Source organism: Nerophis lumbriciformis, linkage group LG05 (assembly GCF_033978685.3).
Source record: "Nerophis lumbriciformis linkage group LG05, RoL_Nlum_v2.1, whole genome shotgun sequence".
Lineage (NCBI taxonomy): Eukaryota > Metazoa > Chordata > Actinopteri > Syngnathiformes > Syngnathidae > Nerophis > Nerophis lumbriciformis.
Window position 1 is genome coordinate 30,373,871 of NC_084552.2, and position 25,244 is coordinate 30,399,114.

General features: G+C 40.3%; 1 protein-coding gene across 2 annotated transcripts in view; it reads right to left on the reverse strand.

The window, feature by feature from the left end:
- Window positions 1-23,324, reverse strand: part of LOC133606695 (diacylglycerol kinase delta) — an 86,077-nt gene extending 62,753 nt beyond the window's left edge. For both annotated transcript variants that reach the window (XM_061960926.1, XM_061960924.1), the window contains exons 1-3: window positions 23,168-23,324; window positions 22,869-23,002; window positions 13,251-13,355 (exon numbers count right to left, since the gene is read on the reverse strand). In XM_061960926.1, the coding sequence (XP_061816910.1) occupies window positions 13,251-13,355; window positions 22,869-22,949 (186 nt within the window). In that variant the 5' untranslated portion in view covers window positions 22,950-23,002; window positions 23,168-23,324. The remainder of the gene's footprint in view (window positions 1-13,250; window positions 13,356-22,868; window positions 23,003-23,167) is intronic.
- Between the last annotated feature and the right edge of the window lie 1,920 nt (window positions 23,325-25,244).

The window sequence follows — 25,244 nt, forward strand, 5'->3', positions numbered from 1 at the left end:
ATACGAGCAATAAGTTGAAACATTTCAACACAGCATGTAATAATTATAAATGAATATCGTGTTTTTTAACCACTCCGAGCTCATCCCAGTATCAGTAACGCTTGGACGTCATCTGAATACATCAGGTACTAAATAACACTGCCTTTAATGTTAGCGCTATTATTTGTTAAATTGAAATGAATGCCTTTTCATTTAGATGAGCATGACGAAAGACAGATTCTCAGTACTCGCCCCAGTTCACGTCTGCCGCGAGACGGATGTCACGAAGCAGTGACTAAATTTGTGGTGAAAAGCTTGAACCCATTTGTCACAGTATAGACACTCTTGATCTTTGGTAGGTGAATAATTAATTGTAGTCAGAGAAAAGTTGCATGTTTTCCTTCAAACAGGTTTTTTACAGTCATTTCCATGATACAGGTGAAACTGAAAACAATTGAATATCATGTAAAAGTCCATTCATGTCAGCAGTTAACTACAAATGTGAAATTAATATGTCATATAGACTCATTACTTGTAAAGTGAAACACGACAAGCCTTTATTTGTTATAATTTTTATGATCATGGTCTACAGTTTTTGAAACCCCCACATTTTCTGAAATTTTCAATTCAAGGTATTCATAAATTGTAAAATTATAATAAATAAAGGCTTGACATATCTGCTTTGCATTTAATAAGGGAATGGGTATGGCCAGGCCGTACCCATATCCGCAGCAGGTCTCCAAGGTGAACAGCCTCTGGCATGTTAGTGTTGTTTTGATACGTCATCTTAGTGACAACATGCACAAAAGTGCACTAATAGCTTGTTTTAAAATGTCTCTGACAATCTTGCACTTTCTGTTTTGGAAATGAAATATCAAATTTTACTTAATTTGATATTTAGGAAAATATCAAATTTTACTAAATGTTATTCTTGTGTAATTTCCACATATGTTTCACTTTGTGTAATTCTACAGAACAATATTTATTTCTTATATTTATTTTCAAAAAAGTTTTTATTTTTCTATGCCAAGTATGTGTCTCACTGTTGGCTTTGTGAAGTCATGTTAATTCTAAACGAAACTAAATTGATGCTACACTATGTTTTTGTTTTCATTTTTTCCCATAAAGGAAACGATAACAGAGCCGATAAAGAACTGAATCATTAAGCAGAATCGAAAGTGGAACCAGAAAAATCGTATCAATTCCCATCCCTAACCCTAATGCAGACTATCTATCTTTAGCGGCTCATTGATCACAGAGCGCTTACTAGCTTACGCTTCTAAATTGACATATTGAGCCGGTATCCTGCTGCTGCTCCTTCTCCTTTAAATTGGTAAAAGTGAATTCTAGATTATGAATCACCTGTATAGTAGAAGGTTGTGGCCATAAACCAATAAGTTTGTCAACTTTAACATTCAAATTATCCTGGAGATGGCAAGAAAGACAAAGAGACGCTCATCTGCGGTAACTTTTTTTGCAAGGATTATGATTAATTATTTATATATACGGGAATATATGAACATATAATCAATTAATTCAAGTGATGATTGATGGTGTCTGCTGGCATTTTTTTTTTTTAATACTGTTTGTATTTTCTATTTAGGAAATGTATTATTATAATAGAGCTCATATGAAAAAATGTCTTACAATTTTGTATGCGCTGCTGTTTTGATAGAGTAGACCACCGCTTCCCTGCAGAACGTGTTGTCTTGATTGCAATTATATATTGCGATTCTATGTTACCGGTGTTACATATTATAGATATGTAGATATGTTCTGCTTGTTCATCAACATCGCACACAGGTTGGAGAGCTTAATAACATTAATGTGGAGGGAAATTAGGGTACATAAACACAAAATCTTCATTTAAATAAGGCGGTCCGCACCAATTATCAATTCTACTCGCAGTCTTCGGAAATCATATGCAACACGCCCACAAAATGTTGTACAAACCCAAAACCAGTAAAGTTGGCACGTTGTGTAAATCGTAAATAAAAGCAGAATATAATGATTTGCAAATTCTTTTCAACTTATATTCAATTGAATAGACTGCAAAGACAAGATATTTACAGTAATGTTTGAACTGAGAAACTTAATTTGTTTTGCAAATAATCATTAACGTAGAATTTAATGGCAGCAACACATTGCAAAAAAAAAAATAGAAAATGGACCACACATTGCAAAAAAGTTGGCACAGGGGCATTTTGACCACTGTGTTTCATGGCCTTTCCTTTTAACAACACTCAGTAAACGTTTGGGAACTGAGGAGACCAATTTTTTAAGGTTTTCAGGTGGAATTCTTTCCCATTTTTGCTTGATGTACAGTTTAAGTTGTTCAACAGTATTTTACGCTTCATAATGCACCACACATTTTCAACGGAAGACAGGTCTGGACTACAGGCCAGCCAGTCTAGTACCCACACTCTTTTACTACGTGCCAACTTCACTGGTTTTGGGTTTTGTAGTTTGTGCATATTGTTTAGCGCGCTATTGCTTTCCATGATGCTGCATTCAGGAACCTTACAGAATATTATGCTGCATTTGCATTACATATTGCTGCTTTCGGGCATCCTATCATTACACATGATTCAGCATTCAGGTTTCCTTTTACAATACATACCGTATTTTTCGGACTATAAGTCGCAGGTTTTTTTCATAGTTTGGTCGGGCTCCAGTGCGACTTATATACGTTTTTTTCCTTTTTTACTATGCATTTTCGGCAGGTGCGACTTATACTCCGGTGCGATTTATACTCCGAAAAATACGGTAATCTACATTTAGACGTCTTCTTTCTATAAGCGAGTTTGCATTCAGTCGCAGTACATTCAATATGTTCTATGCTTACCATGATGCTGCGTTCAGGAACACTATTACTAAAGGATGCTGCTTTCAGGCGTCATATTTCTACATGATGCCTTTTTTAGTTGTCAATGTTTAGCATGATGCTGCATCAGGTTCCCATTGGGTCATGTATTGCTGTGTTTGTGTTTCTTCTAGCTCCACATGATGCTGCATTTAGTGCTACAGTGCAGGGGTGCCCACCTGTGCATGACGACTCACAAGCTATGATTGTTGAGCAAGTGTCTTACATAAGTCTCTACACTACTTTACCACTCAATCCTGTCCTCCCTCTATTCTCTCCATCTCCTCCTCTCACTATTGACCCTCACGTCGCACTGCAACTGTATCACATCCAGCCAGGGGCGTAAATCAAAGCGCGCGTGTTCGCACACGAACACACTTGCTCACACAATGCTGGCCATCCTACACACTGATGCGCGCGCACTTTATCATTCCTTTCGCCGTCCCACGCGCACACCTATAACTCGTCCTCATCTTGGCTGCAGTCGACACCCACACACACGCGCGCAAATATACACATGCTAAGAGGGCGAGATGCAGATAGAAAGTGAATAAATGTGTTGAGGCCAAACGCTCCCCTGCGGCAAAGCTACAGGAATAGGAGGAAGGAAGGAAAGACTGAAAATACCTGCTGGTCACAGCTCAAAAATACTCAAGTTTATGTAATCTAAAGAGGGTGGATAGTCTTTGCATGTATTAGAATTGCTTGATTTATTTTTTGCCATGGCTTCTCTTTAGATTTGCAAACACGAAATAAGTCACTTATATACATCTGTTCCACTTTATTTGCTGAATGGGGCTTAAGTAGGGCTGGGCGATATATCGATATACGCGATATATCGCAGGTTTGTCAATGTGCGATATAGAAAATGACTATATCGTGATATCGAGTATACGTTCTCACGCAGTCGCTTTTAGCTGCGGACATTACACTACAGGCTCTCCTCGCTCTTTCCTGTGTCTCCTTCTCACAGAGATATAAAACATGCACACCTTCTTACACACGTCACATGCTGTCACGTCATACGTCACATACGTATACGCCCTCCCCGAGCAGAGAGGTAGCAGCATGGCTAACGTTAGCTGTGGTGCGAGCGCTAATACTAGAGAAAGAAGGTGCGAATCTGGTAACAAATGGAGGAATAATTAATTCCCCCAAAAAACAGCAGGGGGTCCATCGTCTGGCGGTGGTTTGGCTTCAAGTGGGAATATGTTGAACAGACAACCGTAATTTGTCAAGTGTGGGGCAAAAGCGTTGCTATAAAAAGTAGCATTACTGCTGTAACAAACAGTTCAGGGTGTCCCAAGTTACCGCAGTGTGTTAGGTAAGGAGGAGGACTTTTGTCCCTCCAGAGTTGTTGCCGTAGGGCTGTGACGTAGTGCGTGTGTGTTTGTGGAAGGAGGTGTGTGATGTTGACATTAAAGAAGCGGTGGCTACCGAACCTGCTCTAATGTCTCCCGTTCATTATTTTATTAGATAAGTACACTTTATAGGCAAACCCAAGACACTCGGCTACACTGCTAATATGTAGCATCATTTGAAAAGTCACCCGCTAGACAATGAAGAGGGCTTACTCCGCACGTCAATATCTCCGTTCGGTGCCACACGTCCACACCATCAAAATGCCGAGGCAAACATTTCCAGATCAACACCGTATGAAAAAAATAGTGATTTTTTTAGTTGTGATTTCCTTCTCTGCATGAAAGTTTAAAAGCAGCATATATTAATGCAGTATGAAGAAGAATATTTTAATGTAGACACATAGAATCATCATACTGCTGTGATTATATGCATCAAGTGTTCATTCAAGGCTAAGGCAAAATATCGAGATATATATCGTGTATCGAGATATGGCCTTAAAATATTGCGATATTAAAAAAAGGCAATATCGCCCAGCCCTAGGCTTAAGCACCCAAAACTATGACAATGTCAAGTCAAAGTCAAAATCAAAAGTCAACTTTATTGTCAATTCTTCACATGTACAAGACATACAAGGAATCGAAATTACGTTTTCAGCACTGTCTTACTCAAGAGCAGACAAACATTAAAGAGAGTCAGCCAACTTCCGGCACCCCTTAAAAAGGTGGGAAACAGGTCTAAGGCTGGACTCCCGGGGAGGGGGTCCAAACTGGGGCCAGGAAAAAAACAACACAATAGCCATAGCACACATAAACAAGTTACAAATAATTCACAAGACTTGCAACAGAGAGGTGGGTGGGGGCTACGGGGGCAGGTGGCTGATATCTAAGCGCTGCCCAGCCGTCCGTCACCCCTAAGGGATTCAAGCGGTGGAGAAGGCGTGGGGTGTGGGTCGGGGGGGTGTAAATGCGACCGCCTCCACCAAGTGCCAAGTCAAAAAAAAAAAAGAAAAAATAAAGGAACTATGTACTAATAGGCTGTCCAGGACATTGCAAACTTTTTGAGGATATTCAGGGGCGATTTTAAAAGTTGCAGCAAATTTTGCAATATTTTGAGGCCACTTTTTTTTCCAAAACACCGCATCAGCTCGTGAGTTTACAAATTTGTTGTCAATGTTTTAAGTGTTTTTTGAAACATTAACACCAAAAAGCACATCATTTCAATAAATCTAGCAGCATCTGTTTACTTGCATCTATGTCTGGGATCCCGCAAAGTTTTTCAGAAAATTGCAATGGAAGTTGCTGTGAGTCTTTTTTTTAGATGTTGCAGGAGAAAGTATTAGTTTCAATAAATTGTTGTGATTCTCCCTTTGTATAATCACATTATTACTGTTTTGTTTTTTTATTTGTTGAATAAAAAGTAATCAGTGAACAAATATAAAGAACAAAAAGGGTGAGAAAGTCACATCTTATCAACATGGCACACAACAGTTCAGTCACAACAAAGTAACTAAAAATAATATCCCAGCTTCCACATGAGAAAACTGTCACAGTTGAAATGATTTATGTTAAAAATGACAGCAATACAAATACTCTCTAGGGACATTACCATAGAAATTACACTTGCTGTACCAGCTGTACACTGACTACTCTGACTATATATCCGAGCTTCATTTCTGTTATTGTCTGTTGAAAAGATACAATTTGTATTTACTTTTGTTAGATATTGCATATGTCTGTATTTTAAGGTCATTTTAAATAAATTGTTTATTTATAAAGGGTTTCTATAGGCCCAGTTTATGTACCTACATCTCCTAACCAAAAGTTACATGCAATATGTTCCATCTTCTGTCATTTTTACACTTCACACAAATGCAAACAACATCAGCATGGATACCCTTTTTGTCAGCTGTTGTCCAAAAGTTGCATTCGTTCTCCATGTACTGTTTAAAAGTGCTTATCCATCAAAAACTATTGTTTATAACATGGTTTGACCCCATTTTTGCTGAAAACATTGTGCAACATGCTAAGCGTTATTTCAAGCAGGGATTTTTGTTGGTTCAAGAGAGACGATCAGTTTTTGTCAATGTATACATAAACTGGTCCGATAGTAACACATTCATTTGGACAAGTTACCTCCGCTAGACTTGACGCAATTGAAAAAAAAAAATCACAAAATCCTGCAGGGTCTGATTCATGGAAAGGGTTTTCGAACTTTTTCAACCAAGCACCGCATAATGAAAATTGAAAGGATGCCATAGCCAATTGTAATTTTTTAAACGGGCAAAAACAATCCAATGTAGAGAGATGCTAACAAGTTTCATAAAGGTGACAAAGCGTATTATTATCAACATTTCATCTTTTTTTCAAACTACTATCCACCTTTTTTATCTTTTTACCCCCATTTTTGGTGTCATTTAAAAAAATGTTCTTTTATAATTTTGACAATTATTTTTCACCATGCAATGCAAAACAGGAAAGTAGTACTTTACCTTCCAGGTGATATTTGTGCTACCATCTCCTGGTAGTCATGTTCCACAAAACATTGGTTTAAAATTAGAGTTTGAGGTATTAGCAACAGGCACAGACTGCAGAGAGCAGCAGAGCGGCCAGGTAGTACAGAGCATGTGCCAAACTAAATTCCAACAGTCAGGGAGGGGAAATAAAATGGCCCCATTCATTCACATGACACATGAAACGTGACAAAATTTGGGACGTGCACTGTCCACTTCAGCCGCCAGATGGCAGGAGAGTGTTGAATATATTAAAATGCCTTTTTTGTGGCAATCTCCAACTGTGACCACAGCGTCAGTTACTATGTAGAGTGGCGCATTTCATCATTTTCAGCAGACTGCATTGCAAAATGATCACCCCGAGCCCCCTTCCTCTCACACAAGATCCACCCAGGAATTAGGCCATATGAATCCCTTTCCTACTGTACATGTAAATAAACCAGGTGTTATGTTGTAGTAGGGTTGTACGGTGTACCGGTATTAGTATAGTACCGCGATACCAATGAATCATATTCGGTACTATACCGCCTCTGAAAAGTACCGGTCTGCCCCAGTCGGCAGTGTTTTAGCTACTTCTAAATCACTAATCCTCGCCTCCATGGCGACAAATAAAGTACGTTTCTTACAAGTATCATCCCTGCTTCACTACACACCGTAGCTCACCGGCGTCAAAATGTAAACAAACGCCATGGGTGGATCTACACCTAACATCCACTGTAATGATACCAAGTACAGTAGTGTATTTAGTCGATACTACTATGATTATGTCGATAATTTTTGGCATCACATCTTCTTTTGTTTTTAAATACATTTATATTATGTTTATAAACTCAGGAAATATGTCCCTGGACACATTTCGAACAATGTATGATCCTGTAACTACTTGGTATCGCATTCATACCCAAATTTGTGGTATCATCCAAAACTAATGTAAAGCATCCAAACAACAGAAGAATAAGTAATTATTACATTTTAACAGAAGTGTAGATAGAACATGTTAAAAGAGAAAGTACCGTATTTTTCGGAGTATAAGTCGCACCGGAGTATAAGTCGCACCTGCTGAAAATGCATAATAAAGAAGGAAAAAAACATATATAAGTCGCACTGGAGCCCGGCCAAACTATGAAAAAAACTGCGACTTATAGTCCGAAAAAAAACGGTAAACAGATATTAACAGTAAATGAACAAGTGGATTAACAAGCTATACGTCATGCATACGTCAGCAGACAAATTAGGAGCCTTTGTTTGCTTACTTACTACTAAAAGACAAGTTGTCTTGTATGTTCACTATTTTATTTAAGGACAAACTGTGACGACCGGGGCGCATGGTGATGCGGGGTTTTCGTCTCTCAGGATGCAACGGACTTCGGACAAGGCGTGAAGGTAAGAAAATTATTTATTTAAGGAATAAATCAGAAGGAACAAAGAAAAACGTACTCATCACACGTAAGGCAAAAAACTAAATGGGCTAGCGTGGGAGCTAGCAAGTAACAAGAGCCTAGCGTGGAAGCTAGCAGGTACAGAGCAAGTAACAAAAGTCGTCACCAATTGCAAAAAGCAAACTAGGAAGCCAGACCGAGTGAGGCCAGGGCAAAGACTAAATAGCCCTCTGATTAGTGCCCGGACAACAGGTGAGCGTCCAGAACACTAACCAGAGGCAGGTGTGCACAATATGCAGTCATAGCAACAGAAACAAACAAACTCAAGAGGTGCTGAAAACACAAGTGACTTGAAAACGTAAACAGTATATGATCCGGGTATCGGATCATAACACAAACTTGTTCTTTGATTTCATTAAGAAACATATGTTTAATGTACCATAAGATGTTTTTGTTCAAATAAAGTCATTAATTCCACTTTTTTGTGGTCACCCCTATTTAGAAAAGTACCGAAAAGTATAGAAAAGTATCGACATACATTTTGGTACCGGCACTAAAATATTGGTACCGGTACAACACTAATAATTAGTAACCCAGATTTGCCTTTTTTACATTTTGTTTTGCCTTTAAAAGGAAAATACATTCACCATAGCCTATGATGCAAATATATGATGATGTCATATTGACATCGGCCAGCCACACCAACACAAATAGGTTGGCAATCGGTGGGAAACACTGCAAGCTTTGGATTACAATTGGCCTCCGGGCCACATTTTGGACACCCCTGACCTATGGGAAATGAAGCTCTTTTCTTAGAAAGCGATATCCAGAAAGGTCGGCAGGCCTCATTTGCAAAACCTTACGGGGAAGTAGTCCATTTAGCGTATTTGACTTTTACATCATGCCAGCGTCTCTTGCGGGGTGTTGGCTTACATTACGAGGTAGAAGGTGAGGATTGCCGGCGCTTTTCGTAGCTGCTGAATAAACCACTCCTGGGCTCGAGTGCGCCGCAGGACAATTACACGACTAAAAAAAGACTCTGGGAGTGTCACCGTGAGGGCAGAGCATGCTGAAAAAATGTATTAAGACAATTAATTGCTGAGTGGAGGGAGGAGAAACTGGAACGAGGAGATGAGGAAGCAGAAGATATTTAGTGTCAAGGAGGAACACAATGAAGGTGGTTGTTTGTTGTGTGTGGGAGGAGCCCCGTCACAGCGCCTCTACTATGAGGCCAACAGGAGGAAGAAAAGTGTGAAGCCTTATGTAACTGCGGTGCTAGTAAAAGTAAAACTTAAAGGGGAACTGCATTTTTTTTTAAATGTTGCCTATTGTTTACAATCATTGTGAAAGAGAAGAACAATATATATTTTTTTCTTTTCATTTTAGGATTTTAAAGATGATAAAAAAACGTTTGAAAGATGCGGCTAATGGGAGTCACCATTGTAGCCTTTAAGGCCCTCTAAAACAACTTTAAATCCCTCCATCAACGTTTTATATACACACTGCAAGTCTATATATAATGTAGTAACAGACACGTTCATAATAAAATGTAATATGTTCAAAATGTACTGTATTTTGGTCATTTTAGTCGATAGCGGGACTTCCTTCTGTGGCGCATTTATTTCCGTTTCCATAGCAGCACTGCAAATATGGAACGTTTGAGCCAAGCTATGCCGGATTATTGGAGTTCCCAAATCAACAGGAAACGTCCCCGGCCAGCTGGAAGAGACGAACACCTGCCCACCGAGTAAGTCACTTTAATATTGATCATGATACACGCAGCACGTCATGTGTGTTACTACAACTACAGTACATACACTGTCAAGCTAGTTGTGTACAAACAAAACATGAAATGTTGGTTAATACTTTACAGATACTGTAATATGATTGTTCATGTTTTTCAGTCAGTACAGATTGGTGTATAATCGCAATATGATGTGCATTACAAATTCAAACGTGTTTCGTGTTGGCGTAGAAGCTTGCTTATCTCTTTCTAATACCATAGCATGCCGATGTGTTACTACACTATTTATTTATTTATTTGACAGGGACAGCACAATGAAACCGATGTCAAAGTACACAGGACTTATAACCACAGGCTAATTTGCAACCCTCGTCCCTGGTTAAGCTTTTAAAGGGGAACATTATCACAATTTCAGAATTGTTAAAACCATTAAAAATCAGATCCCAGTGGCTTATTATATTTTTCGAAGTTTTTTTCAAAATTTTACCCATCACGCAATATCCCTAAAAAAAGCTTCAAAGTGCCTGATTTTAACCATCGTTATAAACACCCGTCCATTTTCCTGTGACGTCACATAGTGAAGCCAACACAAACAAACATGGCGGAAAGAACAGCAAGCTATAGCGACATTAGCTCGGATTCAGACTCGGATTTCAGCGGCTTAAGCGATTCAACAGATTACGTATGTATTGAAACGGATGGTTGTAGTGTGGAGGTAGGTAGCAAAAACGAAATTGAAGAAGAAACTGAAGCTATTGAGCCTTATCGGTTTGAACCGTATGCAAGCGAAACCGACGAAAACGACACGACAGCCAGCGACACGGGAGAAAGCGAGGACAAATTCGGCGATCGCCTTCTAACCAACGATTGGTATGTGTTTGTTTGGCATTAAAGGAAACTAACAACTATGAACTAGGTTTACAGCATATGAAATACATTTGGCAACAACATGCACTTTGAGAGTGCAGACAGCCCAATTTTCATCAATTAATATATTCTGTAGACATACCCTCATGTCAGCAGGCCAGGAAAGCTAGGGTCGATATTCTTCTCTTGACGGTGTGAGCCAAGACATCCAGGGGGTTTAGCTCGCTCGTCTGCGGGAACAAACTGCCGCCATTGCTTGCCGTGCTACCGAGGCCCTTTGTCCCTGAATTGCTCACACACTCTGGCAGATTCAATGGGGGTCTGGCGGCAGATTTCTTTGACTTTATCGTTCGAAATGCATCTGCTTTGAGTGTCGCAGGATATCCACACATTCTTGCCATCTCTGTCGTAGCATCGCTTTCGTTGGTAAAGTGTGCGGAACAAACGTCCAATTTCTTGCCACTTTCGCATCTTTGGGCCACTTGAATCTGTCCCTGTTCGTGTTGTTACACCCTCCGACAACACACCGACGAGGCATGATGTCTCCAAGGTATGGAAAACAGTCGAAAAAACGGAAAATAACAGAGCTGATTTGACTCGGTGTTTGAGAAAATGGCGGATTGCTTCCCGATGTGACGCCACGTTGTGACGTCATCGCTCCGAGAGCGAATATTAGAAAGGCGTTTAATTCGCCAAAATTCACCCATTTAGAGTTTGGAAATAGGTTAAAAAAATATATGGTCTTTTTTCTGCAACATCAAGGTATATATTGACGCTTACATAGGTCTGGTGATAATGTTCCCCTTTAAAAAAAAGTTGAGAAAAGTGTAAAACACATACAAAAAGATTAAGACAAGTACAAAATAAAAATACATTAAAAATAATTGGACCCATTTGTGCATACTGCACACAGTTCTAGTGCTCACGCTTCTGATTGTCCTTAAGCCGTTTTTTCAGTTTTGTGGAGAAAAGTTTAATGTCCAACTGTGACTTTAACTCCAGTGGCAAAGAGTTCCACAGATGTGAGGCCTTCACTGAGAACACAGTAGAAAACGCACTATAAAAGAAGTTCCTCGGTGTTCGTTCTTACAATAACAAAGTCGTTCAACTTGGTTATTATACGGGTTAAGGAACATAAATTAAGTATTGTTGATGGTTTTTGAATGCATTTTTAAAGTGATTTGGTGTTAGAATTGATTGCTCCCATTAGCTGCATTGATTTGATTTTTAAATGTCTTCTTGTCTCTCATATTGATTGTGAACTATAGGCAAAATTCTAAAAAAAAAAAAAGAAGTGCAGTTTCCCTTTAAAGCAAGCGGAGGAGGAAGAGGAAGCCGTTGTAAAAGGTGTAAGGGCAACCAAAGGTGAACCTTGCTGATCGCCAACAAGATAAAGTCACACAAACAAGACAACATTAATCGACATTCATCCATGCTTAAAAGTCAAGATGGCTGAGTGTTAGCCACATGCACAATTAGCGGCTGCTAGGTCACATCACAAGGTGAAAGCTGCGCCTATAACTGCCAAGAATCTGTGCAACTTATAGCGGGGGGCCGTCCTAGTAGGACAAAATAAACATGGCTGACACTAACCAATCGTCTCCCTTATAAGACATTTAATTAGAGGCAGTAAAAAAGCAGAGAGGGGGCCACATCTCATCTTTGAGTGTTATCAGAGCATCTGCGTGATTAATCGAGGACCGCCAGGCGAGCCCACTGATCTGACAGGGGCTGTGATGTCAGAGAGGAATTAGCACCTCTCTAACAAGTGTGATGCTATAATGAGTGCGCCGACAACCAGGGGAGGCATGGCGGAGGAAGAGGCGCGACGGTGCACGTGCGTGTCCCGACAGGACACACACACCCTGACTAACACACTAATCCGCTGGAGGCCATTGTGAGGGAGGCCCAATCCTGGAGTGGGCCTAATCTGGGTCACATGACTGACACATCATCACTAACATGTATTGATTACCTGCAGTGGCCAAAGGACGAGCTCACATTGTTTACTTTTTATTTTGACATTAGGCACCCAAACTTGGCACTCATTGGGTTCGCCTCCAAAAACTCAAGTCAAAATGTCAAGTAGTCTACTCTTTAGATTTGACTTATATTTGCAAACATCTAAGACCCAACACACTCACCCAACAAGTTCCCATTTTGTATTGCCTATTTATTTCCCCTGCATGGCGAGCCTCTCTCCAGCGCCCAACAATCAATGTCCGAATGATATCCAATACCAGCGGACAGACGCTGCAAATATGGGATGCTATTGCTATGGCAACAGGGAGCGGTATCCCGTTTCTCTGATCGATGTGAGCGTGATTTACGGTGCCGATGGATAACGATCTCGACTAAGCGCAGCAACAATGAGGTCGTCTGAGAGTTAGCAATGCAAAGCTAGCGGTGGATCACATATCCATTATTAATAACAAAAGCGCTTAAAAAGTGAGAGAGCAACGTCAAAGCACTCAGACATAATCTCAGGTATGGGAAACTTGCCCATGTGACAGGAAGTAGACCAGGGATGATTAAGTGATCTCCTACCTTGGCGCGGATCTGGCCTGAAGTGGAGACTTTGCGGATCAGCTTGTGCGACGCCTCCTCTTGCTCGCCGTCGCTGTCGGAAGACTCGTCTCCCGCCTCGCCCGACTGCGTGACGACAAAGAAGCACAAGTGTGGTCAGATGGCAGCCAGGTATAAAGTATATGCAATTATTTTATACAGTATATGCAAGTATTCTAGACAGTATATTACCAGAAGATGATAGCTGTTGATGCAGATATTTCCTGTGCATTGAAATATACAAGCCAAAGTGCTCAACAGTTGCAATGTGTATTCATAGAGACCTAATTTGTGATCATTTTCTATCATTAAACATGCTGTATACTACACACGCCTGCTATGTGCATGATTTTTGGAGCGAGGGTCTGGACTAATATTCAATTCATGATGATAATTGCAAAATGTATCAAATGACAAGACTATATGAATCAAGACTATAATATTTATTTTTTCCATGTTCCTATTCACTATACAGACTTATATTCTGGTTGTATAATCAGCGGCACCTATCCTATCCTATCCTGGTTTAGACCAGGGTGTTGAAAGAATTCCATCCATCCATTTTCTACCGCTTATACCTTTCGGGGTCGCGGGGGATGCTGGAGCCTATCTCAGCTACAATCAGGCGGAAGGCGGGGTACACCCTCGACAAGTCGCCACCTCATCACAGATAGACAGACAACATTCACACTCACATTCACACACTAGGGCCAATTTAGTGTTGCCAATCAACCTATTCTCGAATTAAAATGAAAACTTTAGAACATTTTTAAATAAAGCAAAAAGGCATAATGTAATAAAAAAAATCCTAAAATGTTGTTACTAATAAAGTAGTACCTCAATTTACAAGCTTAATTGGTTCTGTGACAGATCTCTTAACTGAAAACATTGGCCAATGAAATTAATTAAAGTTATTTTATTTTGTTTAACATTAACATGTCTTTTTTGAAAAAAATAAAAATAAATAAGCAGTCGAATGTACTACTAACAACTACAGTAGTTTTAAGACGTCCAACCGGCCACCATTTTCTACCGTTTGTCCCTCTTGGGGTCGCGGGAGGCTGGAGCCTATCCCACCGGCAGGGTACACCCTGAACAAGTCGCCACCTAGTTTTAAGAACTATTGTAGGAATAATTTACCTTAGGAGGCAGACTTACAGTATCTCCTTCCAGCTGCTTCTCCATCAAACACACCATCAGCAGCTTTTCCATATTTTCTTGTCGTTTCGATATTATTTTAGACTCATCCTGCTTCAGTATGGTGCAGACTAGAAGTTACAGTATATGCTTCACTGGGTCGACTATACACTCGGTCATGTTTTCGATTATTTCTTCCTTAATTTAATGAATACCATCCACTTCCTCTTCTTAGCACAGTCTGTCAAACTCACTTTTTTTTTTCTAATGGTTGGAAATGTCGATCCATACGGGTTTACTTTGGCATTAACCATGCCAACTAACGGCGTGGATGCTAGAAATTCCAATTTGTGCTTGCAACTTTAAGCATAATAATTAGTCGTTAGACAGCACTTCTCTCAAAACATTCTTAATTTGGGGGATACCACTGTATGTATGTAATGTTTTTTTTAGCTTTTTTACAGAATTACACAATTTTTCAGCACGCAGCTCTCCGTGGAATCAATTTAATAATTTATGGTTTAGATTATAGCTGTTGGACCAAACTGTACAGGGGGATATTCTGGGATACTATGAGCCAACTCAAGAGATCTGTTTCTAATATTTCGGTTACCTAAAGCTTGCATGAAAAGACCATTTCATTAGAAACCATTCTCTTTATGATGCAGTCCAGTTCTACACCACTACCAACTACAACCACCTCATTTCAGTAGTGTTTGTACAATTTTAAACAAAACTAAAAGTACCACAGTAGGCGACCAATTACACTCGGGTGTTCGACCACTAGCTTGGGAGCTACCGATAGTTTGCCAGGTGATTTTGAGTACCTCACCAAGTGTCAAAAAATATTTGCTCAACATGCCACTATTTAATAACAAATTACCACAAAATAGCACAAAGACATGGGCTGCATTGTTTGGGTGGAGCTCTGCCTCTTAAATGAAGTACAGATTAAAATGTTCCCAGTCATACACTGTAAGAAAAAAAACATTACAGTATGTTGATGTTGAAGCCGTTAATTTTGCAGTTGACAACTGTTTTTGCTTGCGGTAAATTATATATTGTTAACCTGTTTACAAAAGATCATACAAAATTTAGGGTAAAATACTGGCAGCTGTGGTTGCCAGGAATTCACTGTAAAACTAATTAAGGCCAATTTTAGTATTGCCAATTAGCCTATCCCCAGGTGCATGTAAACGCCACACAGAAAGACCCCTAGCCCAGAATTCAAACCCAGGACCTTCTCACTGAAAGGCACAAGCGCTAACCACTGCCCACCGTGCTTCCCTGTCACCAAAACTACCATCTGCAAAATGACTGTGTTTCCGAGACATGTGAGTAGTACATGAGAATTTTAACTTGAAAGTATTTGTACAACCTTTCAGCGGACAACTCACAAAATGGCCTTCTGCAACATCTTCAAGTGAGCTATTAAAAATAAACATCAAATGCTTCGAATCTGTAAAAAGCTACTTGCAACCGGTTCCAACACACTTAAACACACAGCGTGGTTCATTTCCATGCAGTTTGCAATGAAGCACATAGATATGTCAGAAACCACTTTCCACAAAAATACAAGAAAACATGTTAACCAAAAGTAAACTCCGCTAATGCTTTACCACAAACCCCTAAAACAATTAAAGTATGCTCTAAATTTAAATGTACAATCTGAAAAATATTTAATTTAGACAGAATATTACCATATATTTTAGAGTACTTGCATGATTTGTGACATAAAAGTATGAATAAATGCATTGTACAATTTTTCATTATTTTCTCAGTAAAGTCATGTGTTTTCTACATATTATAAGCATATAGTTATTTAGGTTATCTACTGTTTCTTGTTTGCAGGAATTTACTGCATTTACTCATGTGATGAACTATTTTTAATGTTTTACAGTGTTTTACTGTTGTTATTTAACAATTACTTGTCGTAGTTTTTAAGGTAATTTTTAACAGTGTACAAATAAAACACAATGGACCGAATTTATGGATTTCTGAAGATCTAAATACCTCCCGCTAAGCAACGTGAGCAATCTATAAAATAGCGTGTACTATTAGTGGGCGTGTTGCGTGTGATCTACTAAGACTGTGCGTACAATTCAAAAGGATTTTGTGTGTACTATACGGGGCATCACCACAGAGACACTCTCATTTAGTGCATTTTCATGTTATCATGCTCCTACCTGTGGCGTTTTGCTATGTTTTCAACCATGCAGGAGACGTCTACCACTTTTATGGAAATTTTAGAAGCAGTCATGTAGTGCATCTATATTGACACCACCACTGAAGATACATGGGAGGGTGGCTGCACTCCTGTGATCAAGACGCAAAAATGCATACTTCAACAAATTTTTATCATATAGGGTATTCCATCCATCCATTTTCTACCGCTTGTCCCTTTTGGGGTCGCGGGGGGTGCCGGAGCCTATCTCAGCTGCATTCGGGCGGAAGGCGGTGTACACCCTGGACAAGTAGCCACCTCATCACAGCATATAGGGTATATACTGTATGTTAGTAATATAAATTCTTGGTGAAAAAACAAATGTCATTAAAAAATCGATGACACCAAAACGCATTAGTGAATTTGTTTTAAACACCCTCTTAAGTCATCCAGCTGCTATGAAAAAATGCAGACAGTTTTAAAATTCGGCTGACTGGACAGACAGATCTGACCAGCTCCTTTACTCTCTGGCACTGATGGTCCAGTTTTGCACACATTTTTATAAATGTAATAAATGTGGGAATTGATTTAACTGTTTCTTATTACAAACGTGATAAACGCTTATTAAGTGAAACGAAAAGAGACGTAAAACTGCATCAATATACATAAATTAAAGGCCTACTGAAATGCGATTTTCTTATTTAAACGGGGATAGCAGGTCCATTCTATGTGTCATACTTGATCACTTCACGATATTGCCATATTTTTGCTGAAAGGATTTAGTAGAGAACATCGACGATAAAGTTCGCAACTTTTGGTCGCTGATAAAAAAGCCTTGCCTGTACCGGAAGTAGCAGACGAGTAGCGTGACGTCACAGGTTGTGGAGCTCCTCACATCTGCACATTGTTTACAATCATGGCCACCAGCAGCGAGAGCGATTCGGACCAAGAAAGCGACGATTTCCCCATTAATTTGAGTGAGGATGAAAGATTTGTGGATGAGGAAAGTGAGAGTGAAGAAAGAGAGGGCAGTGGGAGCGATTCAGATAGGGAAGATGCTGTGAGAGGCGGGTGGGACCTGATATTTAGCTGGGAATGACTAAAACAGTAAATAAACACAAGACATATATATATACTCTATTAGCCACAACACAACCAGGCTTATATTTAATATGCCACAAATTAATCCCGCATAACTCCCCCATCCCGTCCATATAACCCAACAATACAACTCAAACACCTGCACAACACACTCAATCCCACAGCCCAAAGTACCGTTTACCTCCCCAAAGTTCATACAGCACATATATTTCCCCAAAGTCCCCAAAGTTACGTATGTGACATGCACATAGCGGCACGCACGTACGGGCAAGCGATCAAATGTTTGGAAGCCGCAGCTGCGTACTCACGGTAACGCGTCTGCGTATCCAACTCAAAGTCCTCCCGGTAAGAGTCTCTGTTGTCCCGGTTCTCCACAGGCCAATGGTAAAGCTTGACTGTCATCTTTCGGGAATGTAAACAATGAAACACCGGCTGTGTTTGTGTTGCTGCAGCCGGCCGCAATACACCGCTTCCCACCTACAGCTTTCTTCTTTGCTGTCTCCATTGTTCATTGAACAAATTGCAAAAGATTCACCAACACAGATGTCCAGAATACTGTGGAATTTTGCGATGAAAACAGACAACTTAATAGCTGGCCACCATGCTGTCCCAAAATGTCCTCTACAATCCGTGACGTCACGCGCAGGCGTCATCATACCGAAACGTTTTCAGCAGGATATTTCGGCGCAAAATTTAAAATTGCACTTTAGTAAGCTAACCCGGCCGTATTGGCATGTGTTGCAATGTTAAGATTTCATCATTGATATATAAACTATCAGACTGCGTAGTCGGTAGTAGTGGGTTTCAGTAGGCCTTTAAAGATGCATCGAATTGTAATCGAATGGTGAGTTGCCCAAAGATTTTTAAACTGTGTCGGTTTGGAGATACTTCAAATGTGCTAAATAAAACGCTAAATATATAAATGTTCTGCTCACGTAAAAGACGCAATCCACTTTGCACATGACTGCATTTTCCCATTTTTTAGTACACGCAAACCTTTAAGAAATAATTTATTTTTGTCAAAGTACCGTAGTTCTAAAAGTAATGAAAAAAAACCTAAACTAGAAAGAAATACAAGATGCACAACATTGATGAACATTTTTGGTTGTTGATTTTTGCGGACACCAACTGTGCTAACGCTTTAAAAAGCGGATTCCATTTGTTTGGGTTTTAATAAGCGATACATAAATACAAGTCACAAAAACATGTAGCTCTCTGCAATTATGTAAAAGAAGGTCTCAGATGAAAAAAGGCTAGAGACCCAAACTGTGTACATGGGCAAAATGTATTTAATCAGATTAGAATGTACCATTGTACAGTACAGGCCAAAAGTTTGGACACACCTTCAAATTTCAATGTGTTTTCTTTATTTTCATGACTATTTACATTGTAGATTGTCACTGAGAGCCTCAAAACTATGCCACCTGTGAAGTGAAAACTCTTGAAGCTCTTTGAGAGAATGCCAAGAGTGTGCAAAACAGTAATCAGAGCAAAGGGTGGCTATTTTGAAGAAACTAGAATATAAAACATGTTTATAGTGTTTTCACCTTTTTTTTGTCAAGTTCATAACTCCACATGTGTTCATTCATAGTTGTGATGCCTTCAGTGACAATCTACAATGTAAATAGTCATGAAAATAAAGAAAACACATTGAATGAGAAGGTGTGTCCAAACTTTTGGTCTGTACTGTACATGAACCCTGAAAAAAATTATCTGATAATGGCGCGCATTTTTCTGCATCACAACTTAAATGGGAATACTTTACTTTGACATGCGCAGCACCATACCATAAACGGAAAGATGTGTTTGTGCTATAGTGCTATCTTTTGGAGGAGTTCGCTCACTGCAGGTGCTGAAAAAGCACTGACTTTCGCTGTAAACAAACATGGCTTTGAGCATTTATGCTTGTCCGACGCTGTCAGGGCAATTTTTCCTTCGGTTCACTACTTTTGTTTTTGCTCGTTTCGTTTTCAGAGAAAAAAAGCCAACAGTATATAACACTACTTCCGTACACAATGAAGTAGGGGGAGACAATCACTTAATTCCAAGACTATTAAATTCAGTCCCCTCTCCACCATCAAAGTATCGCGGCTGTCAAAGACATGCGCGGTAATAATATTTTCAACTGGAATTCGGAAGGTGCGTTTTTATGCGCAACAATCCGGATGACTTTCGGCATATGTTGATCCGAAAGTGTGTGATGGGGTCAGAACATTCCAAATTGTGTGTTTACATGAAGCATTTTTATTCCGGTTAGGCTTTTGATCTGATTAAAAGTGTCCATGTGCACATAGCTAGTGATTCTCTATGTTAGGGGTCCCCAAACCGGATACAGCCCGCCAGCATCCAAAATCCGGCCCGCGGGAAGTCCCAAGGTTAAAATTTATTTTTTTTAAATTTTAAAAAATTCTTTTTTTTTTTTTAATGATTTTTTAAAATCTGTGCTTTCTCATTCATTTTCTACCGCTTGTTACTCTCGGTGTCTCCTATCCAAATCATATACTGTGTATATATATATATATATATATATATACTATAATCACAAGGCTTCTTTCAGGAACCAAAACCTGCGGAATACTACAGAACTCAGCAAACACATTTGGGACCTCAAAGACAATAATGTTGAATATTCAATAACATGGCAAATTCTTGCATCCAGCACACCTTACAATAGTGATAATAAAAGATGCAACCTATGCTTGAAAGAGAAACTGTTTATTATATACCGTCCAGACCTGTCATCCCTCAACAAGCGCAGCGAAATTGTATCAGCATGCCGTCACAGACGGAAACACCTCCTAGGTAACACATGAGCCAATCACCACGCCCCTACGCCAGCCTGTACCTACCCACTCTGTGCCCTATACAAACCATGGTATGTGAATGCTTCTATTAAAATCTCCTGATGATTGAGGGAACCCCTCATGAAACAGGCCTGTAGAGATGAAGTAGTCTTGTAATTTTTTTCCCACACATACATATATATATATATATATATATATATATATATATATATATATATATATATATATATATATATATATATATATATATATATATATATATATATACAAACCATGGTATGTGAATGCTTCTATTAAAATCTCCTGATGATTGAGGGAACCCCTCATGAAACAGGCCTGTAGAGATGAAGTAGTCTTGTAATTTTTTTCCCACACATACATATATATATATATATATATATATATATATATATATATATATATATATACATATATATATATATATGTATGTGTGGGAAAAAAATTACAAGACTACTTCATCTCTACAGGCCTGTTTCATGAGGGGTTCCCTCAATCATCAGGAGATTTTAATAGAAGCATTCACATACCATGGTTTGTATAGGGCACAGAGTGGGTAGGTACAGGCTGGCGTAGGGGCGTGGTGATTGGCTCATGTGTTACCTAGGAGGTGTTTCCGTCTGTGACGGCATGCTGATACAATTTCGCTGCGCTTGTTGAGGGATGACAGGTATATATATATATATATATATATATATATATATATATATATATATATATATATATTAGGGGTGTAACGGTACGTGTATTTGTATTGAACCGTTTCGGTACAGGGGTTCCAGTTCGGTTCGGAGGTGTACCGAACGAGTTTCCACACGGACATATTAAGTAGCGTAACGCACGTTGTGTAAACAATGCACACCGAGGCACAACACACGGCATGCTACCAGCTAAAGGGCTACGATAGACTGACCATACGTCCTCTTTTCACCGGACATGTCCTCTTTTGCGGAGCTGTCAGGGCGGAGTTTCTTAAATGCCTCAAATGTCTGGTCTTTTGAGTTAGGGTTGTGTGTATTTTCAATGTACGTTCAGGGTTAAGAAGGTGTTAAAAACAAAACAAATTGTGCGTGCAGCAGCATTCGTGAGGGAGGGGCAGAGACAGAGAGAGCGAGAGAGTTATGATAAACGCGCAAGCATCGCCTGGCTTTGCTTTTTATCCATAGATTCATCAGATAAAATGTTTTATTATCTATAGCAGGGGTGTTAAAAGTGTGCCCTGGAGGCCATTTGCGACCCACAGCTAATGTTTTAAAGGCCCACGGCACATTCTAAAAATACTATTAAAATAAACAAAAACATAACAAAAGTGAAATAAAAAAGCTTAAAGGTTAAATGTAATTTAGAAAAAGTTGCAATGTTGACTAATAAAACAAAGCTGGTTTTTTTTCTCTTTCAAACTGTCATTGCTCAAAACATAATATTGAATCAAAATCAATGTTATTATGAATTATTGACCTATCCAAGGTTCCGATTACTTCACATCAAATATTCCACTAAGAAAAATATTTTTGGTGAAAGATTTTGCAAATTTGGTAAATAAATAACCCAAAAATTTATATTTTGTTGTTTTCTTACTGTACCGAAGGTACGTAGCAAACCGAAATTTTTGTGTACCGTTACACCCCTAATATATATATATATATATATATATATATATATATATATATATATATACATATAACCTATAACATATAACCTACTCAGTGGCCTTGTGGTTAAATTGTCCGCCCTGAGATCTGTAGGTTGTGAGTTCAAACCCCGGCCCAGAGGAAATAGGACCCATTACCTCCCTGCTTGACACTCAGCATCAAGGGTTGGAATTGGGGGTTAAATCACCAAATGATTCCCGAGCGCACTGCACACTGCTGCTCACTGCTCCTCTCACCTCTCAGGGGGTGAACGTGGGGATGGGTCAAATGCAGAGGACAAATTTCACCACACCTAGTGTGTGTTTCACAATCTTTGGAACTTTAACTTTTATATATATATACCCCGGCCAAATTCTTTTAACCCAATGCGCCCCCGAGTCAAAAAGTTTGGGGACCACTGCTTCATGTGGTACGCCAAATAATCACTTAATTAAATGTTTAAACACAGTTTTACTGTTCAACCTGATGTGTGTAATGTTACAATGGCCAAACTATTAAATATACTTGTTTAATAAAACTTGTTTAAGTGAATATTTAGGCCTACTACGCTACTGTATTTAAGTGTTGCTCATTATGGCGGTACTTGGAGAGCCGAGCGTTTTCTGGGTTTGGTACTCCGTTAAAAAAGTTTGACAACCGCCGCTATAAGCGAACCAAAACATCAGCTCACAGAGTACCGGGTGCAATACAAAACGACACAACATCGATGGCATCTCCAACTTACCAGAGTGGTTCTCTCGTCTATTTGAACAGACTCGCCCGGCTCCGCCACATGCAAGACGTTGGGGTTCAGCTTGGACGCCATTGGGGAGGCGGATTTGGGACGGGGTGCACTGGAGGGAGAGTTGGATGGAGAAGCTGTGGAAGAGATGAAGATATGATGCATCGGTTGTGTTGCTTGCATCCCTCTCTCCCTCTCTCTCTCTCTCTCTCTCACACGCACGCAACACACACACACACACACACACACACGCACACACGCGCACACACACACACACACACACACACACAAACCCACTCAACTTATTTGCTTGCTCCTTCGTGGTCACACAGAATGGCCGTACAGCATGGCGATGGGAATGATGATGATGGTTATGAGGAGCAAAAACAGGATGAAGATGTCTTTGGCTGGCAGCTCCGTGCATGCGCGCCTGCGATATCGCCCATCCTGACGTCGCTATAGTCGTCAAAAAGGTTCGCTTTTCCCCCCACCCACCCCCAGAGCCACCAGCACGATCTACCACCCGGGTCCCCACTCCCCCGTCCGACAGTCGCTCAGACAACACGCCGTGAAATGAAGCGACGTTCGGGCTTTATTTTTTTTTACCCGTCCCCCGGCCGCCTGCTGCCGGCGTCCGGCCTGCTGGCGCTCCGCTGCCTCACTTCGCCGCCCGGGTCCTCTCCGCTTTGGCGCTCGGCGGGGCAGGTGGGAGCCGTGGTGGTGCTCGCGGGCGCCGGAACCGAGTCTGGATCAGGTAGAAAGAGCGCGGAGGGAGGGAGAGAGGGAGGGAGGCGGGAAGGCGGACAGGCGAGGCGGAGGAGGAAGAGGAGAGCCAGAGAGAGAGAGAGAGAGGGAGGGAGAGAGAGAGAGAGAGAGAGAGAGAGAGAGAGAGAGAGAGGCAGATTAAAGCCTGAATCGCTGCGGTTCCGAGGTTAAACTGAACTGAGCAGCACACACACACACACACACGCTCACACGCACACGCATGGTGCGCAAACACACAAAAATAAGATGCAAATGCATGAAGTTGATTTTTTTCCCCCAAGAACCACGTCCGCTTTGTGAAGTGAAGTGAAGTGAATTATATTTATATAGCGCTTTTTCTCTAGTGCAGTGGTTCTTAATAGAGATGCGTTAAAATGTAATATCGGAAATTATTGGTATCGTTTTTTTTATTATCGGTATCTGTGTTTTTTTTTGTTTTTTTTTATTAAATCAACATACAAAACACAAGATACACTTACAATTAGTGCACCAACCCAAAAAACCTCCCTCCCCCATTTACACTCCATCCATCCATCCATCCATTTTCTACCGCTTATTCCCTTTGGGGTGGCGGGGGGCGCTGGAGCCTATCTCAGCTACAATCGGGCGGAAGGCGGGGTACACCCTGGACAAGTCGCCACCTCATCGCAGGGCCAACACAGATAGACAGACAACATTCACACTCACATTCACACACTAGGGCCAATTTAGTGTTGCCAATCAACTTATCCCCAGGTGCATGTCTTTGGAGGTGGGAGGAAGCCGGAGTACCCGGAGGGAACCCACGCAGTCACAGGGAGGACATGCAAACTCCACACAGAAAGATCCCGAGCCCAGGATTGAACCCAAGACTACTCAGGACCTTCGTATTGTGAGGCAGATGCACTAACCCCTCTGCCACCGTGAAGCCCCATTTACACTCATTCACACTCATTCACACAAAAGGGTTGTTTCTTTCTAGATGGGGGGTTGCCCACATATGCGGTCCTCTCCAAGGTTTCTCATAGTCATTCACATCGACGTCCCACTGGGGTGAGTTTTTCCTTGCCCTTATGTGGGCTCTGTACCGAGGATGTCGTTGTGGCTTGTGCAGCCCTTTGAGACACTTGTGATTTAGGGCTATATAAATAAACATTGATTGATTGATTGATTTCTGTTATCAATATTCTGGTTCCTACATTATATATCAATATATATCAATACAGTCTGCAAGAGATACAGTCCGTAAGCACACATGATTGAGCGTGCTGCTGGTCCACTAATAGTACTAACCTTTAACAGTTAATTTAAATAAATGATAAATGGGTTGTACTTGTATAGCACTTTTCTACCTTCAAGGTACTCAAAGCGCTTTGACACTACTTCCACATTTACCCATTCACACACTGATGGAGGGAGCTGCCATGCAAGGCGCTAACCAGCACCCATCAGGAGCAAGGGTGAAGTGTCTTGCTCAGGACACAACGGACATGACGAGGTTGGTACTAGGTGGGGATTGAACCAGGGACCCTCGGGTTGCGCACGGCCACTCTCCCACTGCGCCACGCCGTCCCTATTTTAATAATTTTCATTAATTACTAGTTTCTATGTAACTGTTTTTATAATGTTTTACTT